Source organism: Xenopus laevis, chromosome 1S, assembly GCF_017654675.1.
Source record: "Xenopus laevis strain J_2021 chromosome 1S, Xenopus_laevis_v10.1, whole genome shotgun sequence".
Taxonomy (NCBI): Eukaryota; Metazoa; Chordata; class Amphibia; order Anura; family Pipidae; genus Xenopus; species Xenopus laevis.
In genome coordinates this window covers 26453659-26471312 of record NC_054372.1, presented here as the reverse complement: position 1 = coordinate 26471312, position 17654 = coordinate 26453659, and the positions used below count along the sequence as shown (strand labels likewise).

The 17654-nt window shown below is 36.9% G+C and overlaps 1 protein-coding gene across 6 annotated transcripts in view; it reads left to right on the top strand.

Moving 5' to 3' along the window:
• The window catches only part of atp8a1.S (ATPase, aminophospholipid transporter (APLT), class I, type 8A, member 1 S homeolog), a 149914-nt gene that overhangs the window by 119458 nt on the left and 12802 nt on the right, over window positions 1-17654 (top strand). For all 6 annotated transcript variants that reach the window (XM_018243125.2, XM_041579450.1, XM_018243124.2 and 3 more), the window contains 6 exons: window positions 2209-2283; window positions 2364-2486; window positions 6625-6703; window positions 7998-8059; window positions 11499-11555; window positions 15425-15532. In XM_018243125.2, the coding sequence (XP_018098614.1) occupies window positions 2209-2283; window positions 2364-2486; window positions 6625-6703; window positions 7998-8059; window positions 11499-11555; window positions 15425-15532 (504 nt within the window). The remainder of the gene's footprint in view (window positions 1-2208; window positions 2284-2363; window positions 2487-6624; window positions 6704-7997; window positions 8060-11498; window positions 11556-15424; window positions 15533-17654) is intronic.

The window sequence follows — 17654 nt, the reverse complement described above, 5'->3', positions numbered from 1 at the left end:
CACTAAGCGCCGAACGCTAGCATTACTTCGCTAGCGTTTGGCATTTTGGTTACTGCGCAAATTCACTAACGAACGCTGGCGTAGTTTCGCTAGTGTAACTTCGCACCCTTACGCCTGGCGAAGTTTCGCTAGCGACGTAACTACGCAAATTCACTAACGCGCGCAGTGTACTGAACGCTACCTTTTACGCTAGACTTCCTTCACCACCTCAGACCAGGCGAAGCGCAATAGAGTAGATAGGGATTGCTTCAAAAAAAGTCAAAATTTTTTCTTAGTCCCAAAAAACGCTGGCGTGTTTTCTACATTATGGGTGATAGGCTGAAAAAGATCGAAACATTTTTTGGGGCTCCCCTCTACCCCCCTACATTTCCTGACTCATGGCAACTTACCTAGACAGTGGGCACATGTGTAGGGCAAAATAAAATTTTTATTTGATGTTTTGAAGGTTTTCTAGGCATTTGTAGTGCTGATACGTATTCCTCCATTGAAATTTGAATTTGGCGCCGTATGCAAATTAGCCTTCGCTAGTGTAACTTCGCTTTACTTAGCAAATCAAAGCTAGCGCAACTTCGCAACCTTACACTACCCCTGAGCGCAACTTCGGATTTTAGTGAATTTGCGAAGTGCGGCGAAGTTACGCCTGGCGCAACTACGAATCTTAGTGAATTTGCCCCTACAACTTTAACTGTAACAGGAAGAAGTAAGGAAGCAAAAGACACAACTCTGTCTGTTAATTGGCTCATGTGACCTTACATGTATAGTTTGTTTGCTACGTTTGTGTGCCCCGTGAATCATACGATCCCAGGGGGCTGTCCGTATTTTCAAAAATGGCAATTTTATATTGAGGATTACCCAATGGCACATACTACTAAAAAAGTATATTGTTATGAAAATGGTTTATTTTACATGAAGCAGAGTTTTAGACTTGGGTTGTTTTATGCAATATCTTTTTTATAGAGACCTACATTGCTTGGGGTGTATAGTTTTCCTTTAATGAGTACCAACTGCATAGGTGCTTAAATAGTCTATATTGTTCACCTCAGCAAAAAATACTGCACAACAGGAATCCCAGGAGTATATAGATTACACTTTAGGGCAGGGGTCCGCAACCTTTTTTACTCATGAGCCACATTCAAATATAAAAAAAGTTGGAGAGCAACATAAGCATGAAAAAAGTTCCTGGGGGTGCCAAATATGGGATGTAATTGGCTATTGATCATAGTTTATATTGAGATAAATTTGGACTTTGATAAATAACCCCACTAATGTTCACCAGAATGTCATGGTGCTGGCATGATATATGTGGGATGGGGCAACAGGTGATGTCAGATGGATATGGTTACAGAAATCCCCCAAAAAAACCTGATTAGCATTGGTTGCTTGCGTCTTATGCTTGTTACTGCAATTTGTCTGCATTTTTTCTGTGTTATTTAAATTGTTGTTATTTTAAATATACAGGTGTGGGATTTGTTGTCCGGAAACCCATTGTCCAGAAACTTCTGAATTACGGAAAGGCCGTCTCTCATAGACTCTATTATAATCAAATAATTCAGATTTTTAAAAATGATTTTTTTCCTTTTTCTCTGTAATAATAAAACAGAAGCTTGTACTTGATCCCAACTTAGATATAATTAATCCTTATTGGAAGCAGGACCAGCCTATTGGGTTTAATTCATATTTACATGATACATGGATAAAGATCCAAATTACAGAAAGATCTGTTATCCGGAAAACCCCAGTTCCCGAGCATTCTCACAGGTCCCATTCCTGTTTCTAAGTGCAATTTTGTGAGTTCCAAACGCAATCCTCTATCCTGTTGTTTTTTGAACACACATCAAGCACAAAGCAATGCAACATGTACCACCTGCAAGGAAACATGACCACAATAAAACACAATTCATTACAGGCATAAGCACTGACGGCAATAAAACATTTTAGGCAAGTGATTATTTCTAAGGTTGTCCCCAAGTCTCTATAGCTCTGATTCTGAATGGCCCACCTTCCAGGCTACTGGAGGATTTAGCTGCACTGTTGTAACTACTATGTGAGCACATGCACTCCTATAGGTATAAGCACTTTTCACTGAATGATCTTTACACAAAAAATGAATTTCATCAGTTATTTTTTGGGAGGGAAGAAAGTTACATGTATAGACCTTGAACTTTTTGGAATTGATATTTGACTTAATTCTGATCATTTATTTTACAGATCTGGTTTGCATTTATGAATGGTTTCTCTGGGCAAATTCTCTTTGAAAGATGGTGCATCGGCCTTTACAATGTGGTAGGTACACTAATGTATTTGCTTCATTCTGCAAAAATTCAGAATGTTTATTTTCGACTAAGAATGTGTTTGTCTTTCAGATGTTTACGGCGCTGCCCCCTTTAACTCTTGGAATATTTGAACAATCGTGTCGCAAAGAAAACATGCTGAAGTACCCAGAGTTGTACAAGACATCCCAGAAAGCGCTTGATTTTAATACTAAGGTAGGTAGCTGCTCTTAAATGTATCAAAACATCTTTCTTTCAGGTTTAGGGAAGCGCTTCTTTTATTTCAGAATAAATATATATTTTAATATTTTACTTTTTTTACAATGCTAATGTATTCTTAGGAGTTCATAGTAATATATGAGATAAATACTGTAGAAGAGCCATCAATTATCCTATTAGTCACAGATTCTCTTCCACCTGCAATAATATTTAACTGTTGAAATAGGTTGGTGTAAATTCTAATAATGTCCCCAAACTGGAAGACAAATAGCATTGCTGTACCTTTTGGGAATCTCTTACATTCAGAAGTGAAAAAATTTCTTTTTTTATTTGAATATACTCACAATTTGACTGGGAAAAATTAAAATGGCTAATATTCTATCTAATGGTTTCCGACCCGAAAATTTGAATTGTATTCGATTTGTATTCGATTCGTACAAATTGAGTTTTTCTCCCGAAAAAAAAAACCTGGAATGTCAGGAATCTGACATTTAACATCTTCAAATGGCTCGGCAAACCTCTGCCATTGATTTGTACATGAACTCAGCAGGTTTTAGGTGGCGAATATTCGAATTAGGACAGTTTCCATGGTTGAGATGTCATTAATCTCACATTCGAATTTACATTCGAATAGGGGGATTAAAATTCGAATGTGTGAATTTTGACACTCAAAAATTTAAGTTTACTATTTGACCCTTGATAAATCTGCCCCTAGGTGTCTCTGGGCTATGGGTCCCTTTAACAGCTATGGAGTAAAAATAAAGAAAGAGCGTGGGAAGGAGGGCTGGATATGTGATGTCCCTTTTAAGAAAAAAAATATATAACATTTGTTTAAATAGAGCAACAGTGCAATTTATATTTAACTGATTTAATTTTGTCACTCACAATTTCCATTATTTTACACTGGCCTCTGGGGATGTTTTTATTTATTTTATTTTTTTTAAATAAAGCCATCTTCGATAAAGTTATTTGTCTTTTTGGATGTCATGCCTTCTGTTTTTGCCATTTTGTGGGGAAATGGATTACTGGCCCTTTTAAAGAATTCCGTGAAAGAACTAAAAGTAGTTGTCAAAAAGCATGTCCTTAAAGAAGCCTTAATTTTTCTCCTCTGAAATGCATATCATCGCCAACACAAGGGAAAATACTTTAGCCTAATGCTAAATGAATTGCATTTTATTATAATTTCATGCTCGCTCTTTTAGCAGCCGCAGAAGCTCTGCATTACAATTAGCGTGAACACAAATCCTCTCTAAGACTTTTTAGAAAGGAGGCAAGAAGGGAGAATGTTAGCTTGTAATTTCCTGCCTCTCGTTATCTGAACATAAATAATTTCATTCCTGAATTGCCGATTAAATAATAACTATTAAAGGAATCGCACTTTCTGGTCCATATACCAGAAAATGCACATTTCTCAGCGATGCCGTGCCGCAGTTTCATTGTGCCATAAAACAAAATCTCCCAAATTGCAAAAGAAAGCAGTTTTCTTGTACGTTGAATTCTGCATGTGAATGTAGTGATGAAAAAATTAAGGCATTATAGTGTTTACTTTGGCATTCGTGCCATAAAAATTTTCCAGGGAATAACACTTGTTATAGAAATGAAGAAAAAAAAAAGAAGTTAACGTCCACGTGATTCAAGTCAGACAATCCGACCGGTGGGAGAACCTGCAATTAATCAAAACTCCGGCAAACCACTCGGCGATGTTCAAGTTGTTTTTTCTGGATTAAGTTTTGAAATTTCATATGTGCCCTCCTTTTTTCAGGATCATAATTTGTGTTTCATTTTTAACGTGAAACGAATTGGTTAGGGAATATTTGCATTTCATTTACGGTGTGAGGTATTTGAGATGCTTGTTATGGTAAGAAGGGTGAAAGGTTAAACGGGCCCCACAGGGGTTATAGGATTAGGGTGTGATGAATATTGCTGAGGAATAGTGAGAAGCAGATCGAATTTATCTTGCACCCACCTGTGCATTTGCTGTAAACGATGGGGCTTACAATTCTACAAGCTAGATCTGTTCTATAAGAGGTTAATAATGGTTAACCGCTCAGCCCACACTCCATTCAGCACACACAGACTCTGGCCAATGAAGCACCAATAACGTGCTTGGGGACAACAGGGAGGTTATTACAACATCAATGTGTTTTCTCAGCATGAATTGGACAGAATGCTATATAATCTAAGAAAAATTATTGTACAGATCATTTTGAGTATTTAAGCAAAGTCGGCTGCTCTTGCAGCTCATAACATCTTTGCTATGGCTTCTTCTTCTTGGGCTAAAAGGCAACAGAAAATCATAAAAGGCATTTTGTTAAATGTTAAAATCTGTAAATGCTTAAATATTCCACGACTGAGCCTATTTTTTTTTTTTTTTTTTTTTTTTTTGCAAAATTGCATTGCTCAAAAATATTCGCAAAGGAGATGCTTGTTTTTTTGCCATCAAAGACGTGGCTTGACTCGTACGCAGAGTGTGCGCGTGAATATATGCAGTTTGTGATTACACCTTTTAAAAAGATCTTATGGATATTCGCAGCGTGAATAATCAAGGGTAGAATTGAAAATGCTTTTTTTTTATATGGTCAAAACTGTCAAATTCGACTAGGGAATCATCATACTCTGGCCCTTTAAGAATCCAAATTCGACTATTCGCCACCTAAAACCTGACAAATTGCTGTTTGAGTCAATAGGAGAGGGATCAATTTGGAGCTATTTGCAGACTTCCTGATATTCAAGTTTTTTTTTTTCAGTTGAAAAAACTCGAATTGAGTTTTTTAAATTTGAATCAAATTCGATTTGAGTTTTCGGGTAGAGTCAATTCATTCATTTAAAAATTTGATTTTATTAATAAACTTAGATTGGTTGAGTTTCCAATTTATGGGAGTTATGGGTAGTTTTTAAAAACTTGCATGAATTCTAAATTCGACCTTTGATAAATGTGCCTCTAAATACACCAGCCCTGTCTAGCTTTATAAATCTAAACATGCGTAAAGCAAATATGTTCTCTGTGCAAATCATTCGGCACTGTTTTAAATTTATAAATGAGCCCCTGTGAATCTGAATTATTACTATATACTGTAAGTAGATGTTGCATTAAATATTTAGTCGAACTCCCCCATTTATGGCTTTCAGGGGACCATAAAAAAATGATGTAAAATTCATAAAATGTAAAATCAGGGATATGCATTATTTATTGGTGAAGCCACCATAAAATGGTGAGATATGTTACATGGGCCTGAGTGGACCCAGTTGGTATAATAAAAACATTTTCCTTTTTTTTTTTTTAAATGTAAAGTTCTATGTGCTGGTGTTCAGTTCTAAATGCTGAAGTTGTGGTATATCAGTAGATATAATTGGAATAAGATAATCGTGGTCATGGGTTTTTTTTTTTAACAGATTTTGTGCTGGGGTCTCTGTGCCTAAAATTATACCACTATTGGGAACAATTAATTATACCACTGTTGGGAACAATTTTAAAAACTAATATTTTAGAGCTACCAGATATGTTAAATTTTTGTTTTATTAATTTATTTTTGCTTTGTGCCCATAGTTCAAAAAGTAATATTCCAGAAGGGCTTCTAACTAGTGATGGGCAAATAAATTTGGCTGGCGCGAATTCGCTGTAAATTCCCATGCTTCGCCGGCAGCGAATAAATTCGTGAAAATTCGCCGGTGTCAAAAAATTTGATCCAAAAAGTCGCATCAAAATCGAACCGCGTCAACACTATTCGGACAGCCATTGAGTTTAATGTCGGCGTCAGAATTGATGCAAGACACTGCTCGGATGTGCGTCCAAAATTGACGCGGACGCCAGTTTTCGAGTTTCGCCCATCACTACTTCTATCCTTGAAAATAATGTAGTTAAGTTAAGAGAATGAGCCTTTTTTTGCTCTGTTCAGGCTGTGTCTGTCTCACAAGAACAAGGAGAAAGTCATTCCCCCATATGCGTCGCAGCAGCATATACATTATCTTTTGATGATTTAGATTGCTAAATATATTCATTATTTTCCTAATGTGTTTTGCAAGTTTCCACGGATATTGTGATTGGCTGTGCCTCATGATCAGGGATAAAGAGTGGACATGGGTCAATGGCCAAGCACCTTATTTGCCATTCACTTTCAGTTCTTTATTATCTCAGGTCTTCTGGGTTCATTGTTTGAATGGCCTTTTCCACAGTGTTATCCTGTTCTGGTTTCCATTAAAAGCTCTCCAGCACGGTAAGAGACCATTTTCTGAATTTTAAATCTTTTAATACCACAAGAAGTTTAAAAAGTAGAAAATGTTTCATTTGGCTTTAAATAAGAATAAAATCCAAATATGTAGCATAACAGTACTGTAGCTTGCCATGTATAGAAATATATTATTCCTACTTATAGCACCCAGGGTTACATTTCCTTATGGACTGGTGCTTTGTACTTTATTCAGGAGCTTTCTGGTTGCTATGGTACAACGTACTCTATCAACCAAGCAGTGGTGTGAATAAGAGATTGGAATATGATTAGGTGAGGGCCTGAATAGAAATAGAAGTCATAAAAAGTAACAAAATTGTAACCTCACAGAGCTGTTCATTTTTAGCTCCCAGAATTAGTGACCCACATTTGAAAGATGGAAAGAGGCAGAAGAGGCGGGAAAATAATTAAAACAAAAGATGAATAAAAGGAATAAAGACAATGTATTATTTGTTAAGACTAGAACATGGAATAGGACGTGGTATAACATACTAGAAATGAACCACTTTTAAGGCTGCATCTAGCAATATATTCAGTACACTATGAGCCATTCAACATTTATTCTCTATAGGTGATTTATAGAGAACAATTCTGTTGAGTTTATATAATGTTAAATAGTTTTTAGCATTGAGGCAGGGTGATCCAAATCACGGAAAAGCCCATTACCCAGAAAGCCCCAGATCACAAGCATTCTAGATAATAGATCCCATACCTGTGATTGGTTGTGTCCTGCCGAGCAATTTAGTTGCTGTTTTTCTCCTCAATTGTTTGCGTATAAAGCAGCAGCTTTGAAATTTAAAAGCTGCTCTGCATGTTTTAGGGGAGAGACACATGCTGCAATTCGGGGAGATTAGTCGCCCCGGTGACAAATCTCCTCTTCTTTGGGCGACTAATCTCCCCAAACTGCCTTCCTGCCGGCTAGAATGGAAATCGCCAGCGACACGGCACTCGGAGTGCTTTGTTTTCCGAAGTCGTCTGAAGTTTCCTCGTGAGGCATGGTTGGTTGTCTTTTGCTTTGTCTCGAACCAGCTGTGTAACTGCTACTTTGTCAGTATATGATTTTAAAGTGATAGCTTTACACCTATATCAATCCAATGCTGTGCATTGCATCATTGATTTCCATCTTTACTTATAATGTTGCTATAATTATTGCTATAACTATCATAAATGTGTTGTTTTTACTTCTAATAACTTAATGTGCCTGTTCTGAGCCCTGGCTTTTCGGGAGTGCACCCCCCAATTGCATGGCAGATGTATTCATTACTTCTGTTCTTCTTTACAGATACCGTATTTGGCAATGGGAAAACTTCAGACTATCTTTTGCTGGGTAACATTGTTTACACAGTAAGTTATTTAAAAACAATGTGCATTGTATTCGCTAGTATTGGCTTGTCACATTAAGAGAAATTATATTTGAGATCTAGGGACCTAACAATAAAAACAAGTGGGGTGTGAGAGTGTACAGGGAGAATTATGGGGGTGATGAGCAGTGGATAGTATGTTTTGTTGAGTAAATGACATATGTTAAATAGTAAAAAAAAATGAAGCAGGAAGGGGTGGGACCCTTTATATCAGTGGGGGGGGTCAGCTGGTTGATGAGAACAGAGAAAAAGCAGAGATTTTGAACTGTTATTTTTCATCTATCTACATAAATGTCCACACAAGTTAGTAAAGGTTTCCTTCATAATAGTCCAAATGACATACATACATACATACATACATACACTTTAAAAAACGTGTACAAAAAAAGCTCTGTGACACATGAATCCTAAACAATTGGGTTAGCCTAAGAACTCGGCTACTGAGGAAAACGTAGTTTCCCCCCCACACACACTGATAATACAGTGTGTCCAATACGTATCAGCTAATAAATGGTGGAAAAACCCCATATGTAACTTATCCAAAAATCAGTTCTTATTTATAAAACACTAATGATACACAATAGTACATCATAACAACAATTGAATAATCTAAAAGGGGGATCTCAAGGCACACACATGTTGCAAGGATTCTCGTCTAACCCCAATGCGCTTTTCACCAAATGGGCTTCCTCATTATTAAGTGATAAAATACTTGACTTTATAGCAAATAATAATACTGTGAGTTCGTGCCAGCATGATTTTATGCATAATAGATCTTGCCAGACTAAACTAATTTCTTTTTATGAGAAGGTGAGCAGGGACCTCAATTCTGGATGGCAGTGGATGTGATCTACTTAGACTTTGCTAAAGCATTTTATACAGTGCCACACAGAAGGTTACTGGTTAAATTAAGGAATGTTGGTCTGGAACATAGTATTTGTACCTGGATAGAGAACTGGCTAAAAGATAATTCAAAGAGTGGTGGTAAATGGAACATTTTCTAATTGGATCAGTGTTGTTAGTGGAGTACCGCAGGGCTCTGTACTAGGTCCTTTGCTTTTCAACTTCTTTATTAAAGACCTGAAAGTGGGCATTGAAAGTACTGTTTATATTTTTGCTGATGATAAGAAATTGTGCAGAACTATAGGTTCCATGCTGGATGCTGCCACGTTGCAGAGTGATTTGACTAAATTGGAAAACTGGGCAGCAAACTGGAAAATGAGATTCAATGTTGCTAAATGCAGGTTATGCACTTTATGCACCTTTTAATAAAAAATAATAGAAATTGCAAGTTATAGACTAAATGGCAGTGTGTTTGGAGTTTCCTTAAATGAGAAGGACCTAGTGTTTTTGTGGATAACAAGTTGTCTAATTCTGGGCAGTGTCATTCTGTGGCCACTAAACCAAATTAAGTTACATAAAAAAGGGCATTCACTCAAGGGATGAAAACATAATTATGCCTCTTTATAGGTCCCTGGTGAGGCCTCATCTGGAGTATGCAGTGCAGTTTTGGACTCCAGTCCTTAAGAGGGATATAAATGAGCTGGAGAGAGTGCAGAGACTAAGTGCAACTAAATTGGTTAGAGGGATGGAAGATTTAAATTATGAGGGTAGACTGTCAAGGTTGGGGTTGTTTTCTCTGGAAAAAAGGCGCTTGCGAGGGGACATGATTACACTTTACAAGTACATTAGAGGACATTATAGACAAATAGCAGGGGACCTTTTTACCCATAAAGTGGATCACCGTACCAGAGGCCACCCCTTTAGACTAGAAGAAAAGAACTTTCATTGGAAGCAACGTAGGTGGTAGTGAGGTTGTGGAATGCACTGCCGGCTGATGTTGTGATGGCTGATTCAGTTAATGCCTTTAAGCGTGGAGATTTCTTGGACAAGCATAATATCCAAGGCTATTGTGATAGTAAACTCTATGGTTAGTGTATGAGTATATATAATTTAAGTCAAGGTATTGAGGGGTCAGTGTATGTATGGACACTGGGTTTCATTTGGAGGGGTTGAACTTGATGGTATTTTACATAGTCCCTGCTTCCGTGGAGCTTACAATCTAAGGTCTATATCACATTTACACACAGTAGGGTCTCCGTACAATTAACCTGCCTGTATGTTTTTTGGAGTGTGGGAGGAAAGCAGAGTACCCCCAGGAAACCCAAACAAACACAGGGAGAACAAACTCCTTGCAGTAAGTGACTGGCTGTAATTAAATTTAAGACACCCCTGAGCCACTTTATGAATTGACCTATATCTAGGTATGTATTTTACTTACACTTTTTTTTACCTATACCATGTGATGTGTAGTAATATACAGGATGTATTCAAAGAGAATTATAAATAAGGGGTGTTACCTTTTTTGTTAATAATTAAGAAGCGGCCAGATGAAAAGAAAATGTACAGCAGGACGTTCAGAGGTTTGGCAAAAAAACAAAAAACAATCATTTGTTTTTCCTCCCACAAAGTTAATTTAGCCAATATGTTGATTAGAGGAACTTTGTATCAAGGTCGAGATGATACTAAACACTCATAAATAAATTCCGTCCAATGAATACTTTGTTGCACAATAAATTTTGAAATCAGACAGTCATATCTTCTCTTTAGAGTTGTACGATTTTTAGACAAGGCATTTACTAGTTTAATCCCGTGTAGCTCCGTCTCTAAGAAAGCTAATTGTATACAATATCTGCAATGGAAATTAAATGTAGAGGAAATAGGATTTTGAGATGTTTTGTTTTTCAAGTATTGTGCATGAAGTTTCATCGATTATTTTCCCACACAGTCTGTTGAGTAAGGAACCTGCTGGAATGTGGTTTCAATTTATTCACTTTGAATCGCAACATAATGAGAGCAGGGGGGAAAAAAAAGAAATATCGGAGCTTGATTGGAGTTTTCCGTTAAGTTGTTGCTAAATGTTCTAAATGCATAACTGCTTAACGACCCCTTCAACACAATTAGAGGGGGGGGATTAATCGAGCGTGCTGGAAGTCCGTTATGCAAGTAGTTAAAGTTCTACACTCAGCAAAGCATCGTCTCCACCTATCATTATGTGCCATTTAGGCAAAGGTTAAAAGGCTGGTTAGACAAAGTTTAACCTTAATGCCTTTGGCGGTGTCCTGTTTTTTTTCAGCTGCCCCTCACTTGTCACAATATTTCCCTTTTATCCTCAATCTAAAATCTGTTGTACTAGCGGCTTGCATACTCCGTAGACGCAAATTAATTAAATGCTGTTAAAAATATCACTTTGTCCTCGGCAATGATGTGTATATGTATTCGTAATGTGTCTTATTCTTCCCCTGTTACTACAATAACCAGGTTTTTTTTTTTAATTATATTAAACGTTAATTACCTAGAAACACATAAACACAATTATGCCTACTCTTCAGTCAGTAACGGCATTTTCATTTATTTTCTAGTTTGTGGTGATAACTGTGTGTTTGAAAGCTGGATTGGAAACATCACACTGGACAATGGTAAGTAGAACTTAGCATTTGATTTGTCCATCATATTTGAAGACTTTTTCATAAGATGGGAGAGTAACCTTTTTATAAGGCAAAGTTGAATTTCGAATTCATGTGAGTTTTTAAAAACTACCCTAAACTCCTATAAATTCAAATTCGACCAATCGAAATTTAATTTAAAAACTCAAGTGAATTAAATCGACCTGAAAATTCGAATCGAATTAGATTCCAATTTAAAAAACTCGATTCAAGTTTTTTTTCTCAGAAAAAAACGTGAATGTCAGGAAGGCTGCAAACAACTCCAAATTGATCCCTGGATGTTTCCCATTGACTTAAGGTGGCCATACATGGGCTGATAAAAGCTTCCGACAGAGCGAGTCAACAGCTTATTGGCCCTCTGATGAGCTACCCCGATCGATATCTGGCTGAAAGTCGGGCAGATGTCGATCAGAGGGACTAAAAATCCCGTCTGATCACAGACCGCATCTGTTCGTTCATGCGGTCCCGCAATCCGACCGTCTGTTTACCCTTCATTATGGGAAGGGCGAAAGATCCACTCGTTTGGCGGTTTGCCAAATGAACGGATCTCTATAGGGCAGTTTTATCAAGGGTCGAGGTGAATTTTTGAATGAAAAAATTTTAAATTTAGAGCTATTTTTGGTGTATTTCGACTAGGGAATATTCCAAATTCGATTTGAATTTGACAAATTCGAAAATCAAAATTTATCATGTACTGTCTCTTTAAAAATTCGACTTTGACCATTTGCCATCCAAAACCTGCCTAATTGCTGTTTTTGCCTATGGGGGACCTCCTAGAACCTATTTGGAGTCAATTGGTGGACTTTGAAAAAAATCTAATTTTTTTTGGGAAAAAAGTCAAATTGAATTTGATCGAGTGCGCTATTAATTTGATTTGTGCAATTCGAATTTGGCCGAATACGGACCTATTCGATCAAAAGCAGACCTATTCGATCCAAAAAAAAACTTCGACTTAATTTTGGTTGCTCTTTTTGAATTCGAATTTCGACGTTTTTTCAATTCAAAATTCGACCCTTGATAAATATGCCTCTCTGTGTATGGCCACCTTTATACAGCAAGTCTGCAGATTTTATGTGGCAAATAGTCGAATTTGAATTCTTAAAGGTATGATAAATCTCGAAATTCGAATCCGAATTTTTTAAAAACTCAAATCAAATTTGAATAACTCTCTAGTCGAATTTGACAGTTTTGACCATAACAAAAATTCGACTTCTTTTCAATTCGACCCTTGATATATCTGCCCCTTAAAGTGGTGGTTCACTTTTCATCAGCCAATTCCAAGCAACGTTTCAATTGGTCATCATTATTTTTTTATCGTTTATTTGCCGCCTTCATCTGACTATACAACTTTCAAATTCAAATGAGTGCATGGTTGGTAGGGTAATTTGGAAAAAGCTAAATAATTCAAAAACCACAAATAATAAAAAAATGAAAACCAATTGCAGATTGTCTCAGATGTCTCATATCATACTAAAAGTGAACTCAAAGATGAACAACCCCTTTAAGCTCTAGAATCCTAACTATAAGTTGCAATCCACAGTTCCACAAAAAAATGAACCTATTTGAAGTGGGATACTGGCTGTTCTTCCTTTATCAGCCATTAATAAAATCTGCAGTATCGTCATTATAAAGTAGTCTGTATGCCACTGAACATCCCACTGCCACATCATTTTCAGGAATGTGGGGCCTTTTTAATAGGCAGTTTAGTTATTTCCATACAGGATCAAGCCCGGTGTCATTTAATAATGACTTTTAAAATGCTCTCGGTATTTCTTCCCAACATCAGGAATTTGAACCTGGTGCCTTTCTTGACCTTTTGCGTGTGTCCTGTTACTGCTTTATGGAGGAATTTATAAATTGGGGAGTTTGTTGAAGCTGCAATCATCCACTATCCTAAACAATACAATTTGCAGTCCGTTTATATTATCCCTTTCATATAATAAATTGGCTTTTGAGTATGTGGCACCATTTAAGTGACAGAGGGTCAGATGTTTCCCATGTTTTCAAGAAAATCTATGAGGCTGTATACACATTCCTTACAATCTGTGGTGAACTGGAGAGGGTGAGCGTGCAACACTGTAGCAGATTTATGCCTCTCCAAAGCATGTATTAAAGGAGAACTAAGCCCTAAAAATTAATATGGTTAAAAATGCCATATTTTATATAGTGGATTTATTGCACCAGCCTAAAGTTTCCGCTTGTCAATAGCAGCAATGATCCAGGACTTCAAACTTGTCACAGGGGGTCACCATCTTGGAAAGTGTCTGTGACACTCACATGCTCAGTGGGCTCTGAGCAGCTGTTGAGAAGCTAAGCTTAGGGGTTGTAGGAAAATTATCAAGCAGAAATGAGGTTTGTCTGTAATATAAGCTGATGCTACAGGGCTGATTATTGAATGCTGATGCTAATTGCACTGGTTTCTGTGCTGCCATGTAGTAATTATCTGTATTAATTACTAATCAGCCTTATATTGTGACATTTCTATTCTATGTGTACTGAATATTGTGAGTGGATCCCTAAACTCAGTAAGTGACAGCAGCACAGAGCATGTGCAGTGAATCAGCAGAAAAGAAGATGGGGAGCTACTGGGGCATCTTTGGATACACAGATCTTTACTGCTAAAGGGCTGTGGTTGCCTTGGGCTAGTACAGAAGCACAAAACATAATGTACAACATTTCTAGCCTACTTCTTTAGTTAAGCTTTAGTTCTCCTTTAACACAGTGGTTTCTGGATCCTCCTCATCATTCTAAAGCTAATTTGTCCTTCAAACTAGGCTTGTAACCAAGATGCAATGTGTTTTGAGGCTTATTAAATACATAGGAAGGTTTAGGACTTCCCAAAAGACAGCATATATGCACTACCCTGGGGTATGTGGACTGATGTCATGGCTTAACATATGACTGTGTAGCCCAAAGTGGCCCTGTCTGATGCACAGTAGCCGATGGCTTTTAGGGAAGACCTTTACTTTGGTTGCTGCAGCATTTGGAGCCTAGTAAAGTATGCTTAGTGGTTTTATTTTTAGCCATAAAGTACCCCATCAAGCTCTAAATAAGGGCTTGTTCACCTTTCAAATACTTTTTCAATTGAGTTGTTTTTAGATTGTTCACCAGAAATAAAGACTTTTTCCAATTGCTTTTTATTTTTTTACTGTTTTTCCAAAACCGAAGTTTAAATTTTAAGGTTTGTGTCTCTGGTGTTTGAGTCTGGCAGCTCAGTGATCCAGTTACAATTTTGTAGCATTTAGTTGATACAATTAGTTGATACATTTCTCAGCAGCATATCTGGAGCATTAGCAACTATTGTATCAATTCTAACAGCTGCCTGTAATGAAGCTCAGGGATTCAGCTCTGCAGGGACAGAGCTCGGAAATGTATCAACTAAATGTTTCAATTTAGAACCGTTTAGAGGGTCGGCGACCCCCTTTCCCAAAGCTGCTTTAGAAGGTGAAAAATATGACTTACGCTTGAATATTAGAAAAAATGATCACACATAGAAAATATAAAGTAATTGGAAAAAGTATTTATTTCTGGTGATCTATCTGAAACCAACTGAACTGAAAAAGGTGTTGGAAGGTTAAAAACCCCTTTAAATATTGTTGCCACTAATTGTATAAATAAGTAATACTGCGAGAGAGACAACTAACTTGCTCTTAAGCTACTGTAATAGAACTTTGTGAAGAATGCTATGCATTTTCTTTATAAGGAAGAATAATGGATTTTGCCATAGTATAACAGCTGAATTGTTGAATTTGTTTTAATTCCTAAATGCTATACCTGTAACCTGTAATTCATTTTCTGAGCAGAGTTTTATTTGCCCTAATTGCCCGTTTCTGTGCCAACAGTTCAGCCATATAGCTATCTGGGGAAGCATTCTTCTGTGGATTGTTTTCTTTGGAGTCTATTCTTCATTGTGGCCTGCAATTCCCTTGGCACCTGACATGTCAGGAGAGGTATGGATTTTTCTAAATATTAATAAATGTATCTTTGGCAGAATTCTGGCAAGTCCTAAGTGTGCTCCTTTCTCACACAATGACTGGCCATGCAGATTTTGATATACGTCGTATATGTCATGGGGTGTTTTATGTTTGTTTGTTTTTATAATCAAAGAGAGTAAGCAACTGATTCCATTTTTCATTTAGAATACTTTTAAATGATTTTAAAGTTATTTGTTAAGATTATTTCAATGGAAACCAATATCAGTTTCTGTTCTGTGGTTTTCACTCTTGGAACACTGTAGCAGAATGAGAGTAAGAGTGCAGAAAACATTTTTTATTAAACAAAAATAACTTTGGGGCCCATTTACTAAGCTCGAGTGAAGGAATAGAAGAAAAAATACTTTGAATTTCGAATGGTCGAATATGGCTTCTTCGACCTTCGACTACGACTTTGGATCGAACGATTCGAACTAAAAATCGTTTGACTATTCGACCATTCGATAGTCGAAGTACTGTCTCTTCGAAATACTTCGACACCCTAGTTCGCCACCTAAAACCTACCGAGGCCAATGTTAGCCTATGGGGAAGGTCCCCATAGGCTTCCTAAGCATTTTCTGATCGAAGGAAAATCCTTCAATCGATGGATTAAAACCCTTCGAATTGTTCGATTCGAAGGATTTAATCATTCGATCGAACGATTATTCCTTCGATCGTAGGAATAGCGCTAAATCCTTCGACTTTGATATTCGAAGTCGAAGGATTTACATTCGGCAGTCGAATATCGAGGGTTATTTAACCCTCGATATTCGACCCTATGTGATGGCCGAATTTGTCCCATTTCTCTTCACCAGAAAATTTGTGAATTTCCCGCAAAACGGCCCAAATTTCGCAAAATGCAAATTTTGATGCCAACGTCAATTCACAGGCGACAATTTCACAAGCTCCTATTATGTCCAACTGCATTAAAGTCAATGGGGGTGCTTTAATTGTAGCAGGCGTCGAAATTGTCGCCGGCATTATAATTGTAGCCAGCATAAAAATTTATGACGTCTGTGAAAATTTCGCAAGTTTATTCGCCGGTGGTGAAATGTGGAAATTTGCCGCACCTGCTGAATACATTCGCCCATCACCACTTATAAATTCAAATATACTCCAAATTCAATTGGGAGGTTATTTGAGAAAAAAATCAATGTCTAAAACTGGAACGAATATTACCTACCCGGAAAAAAATTGAATAGAGTTTTTTTCTCCGAAAAAAAACTCGCATTTCAGGAAGGCTATTAACATCTTCAAATGGGTCACTGGACCTTTCCCATTGACTTATACATGAACTCGGCAGATTTTAGGTGGCGAATAGTTGAATTCAAATTATTCCCAGGGTCTAGGTTTGATAAATATCAAAATTTGAATTACAATTCGAATTGAGTTTGGATAATTGACCATTGGAATTTGAGAGTTTTTACCAAAAAATAAAAGTGAAATTTCTAATTCGAATTTACCATTCGACCCTTAATATATCTGCCCCATAAAGTTTAACTAATGTTATACTGAAAAGTTGTTTAGAAATCTATCTCTTGTCTTTATGCAAAAAACAGTTATTGGGGGGGGAGATCCCTTTTAAGTTATCTCTACACAGGTTTCTGCTGAATGTTGCTTGACACATTTAATTACCTTCTTACCTTGACAGACCTTTTAAAACATGATTTACGGTTTCTTAACCAGTTATGTTTTTCCCTCATAAATTATAACATGGCAGAGCTACTTAAGGTTGACATATTTCCTTTCTGCCAGTGGCTTTCTGCTTTGCAAAAGTTAATTGCTGTGCTGAAACCATAATTGAGCAGGCGTTTACCTGCAGTTTTTCACAGCAATGAAAGAAGTTAAATCTCAATGCAGAGAGAGCCAAATGTAACCAATAATAGCCATGTTTGCTCTTCAATAAATATAGCTTTGTTTGCCCCTTAAGAACTGCATTAAAGTCAATGGGGAAGTGTGAAATTGAATAAAAATGAAATTTCTGTAACAAGCAATTCATTCTTGTCCGTGCAGATCCTTTTATAAATGTATTTTGAGCTTTTTTAGATAAATACAGAGACAAGTATGTCCTTCATATGTATGACACGCTTTAAGGGGAACA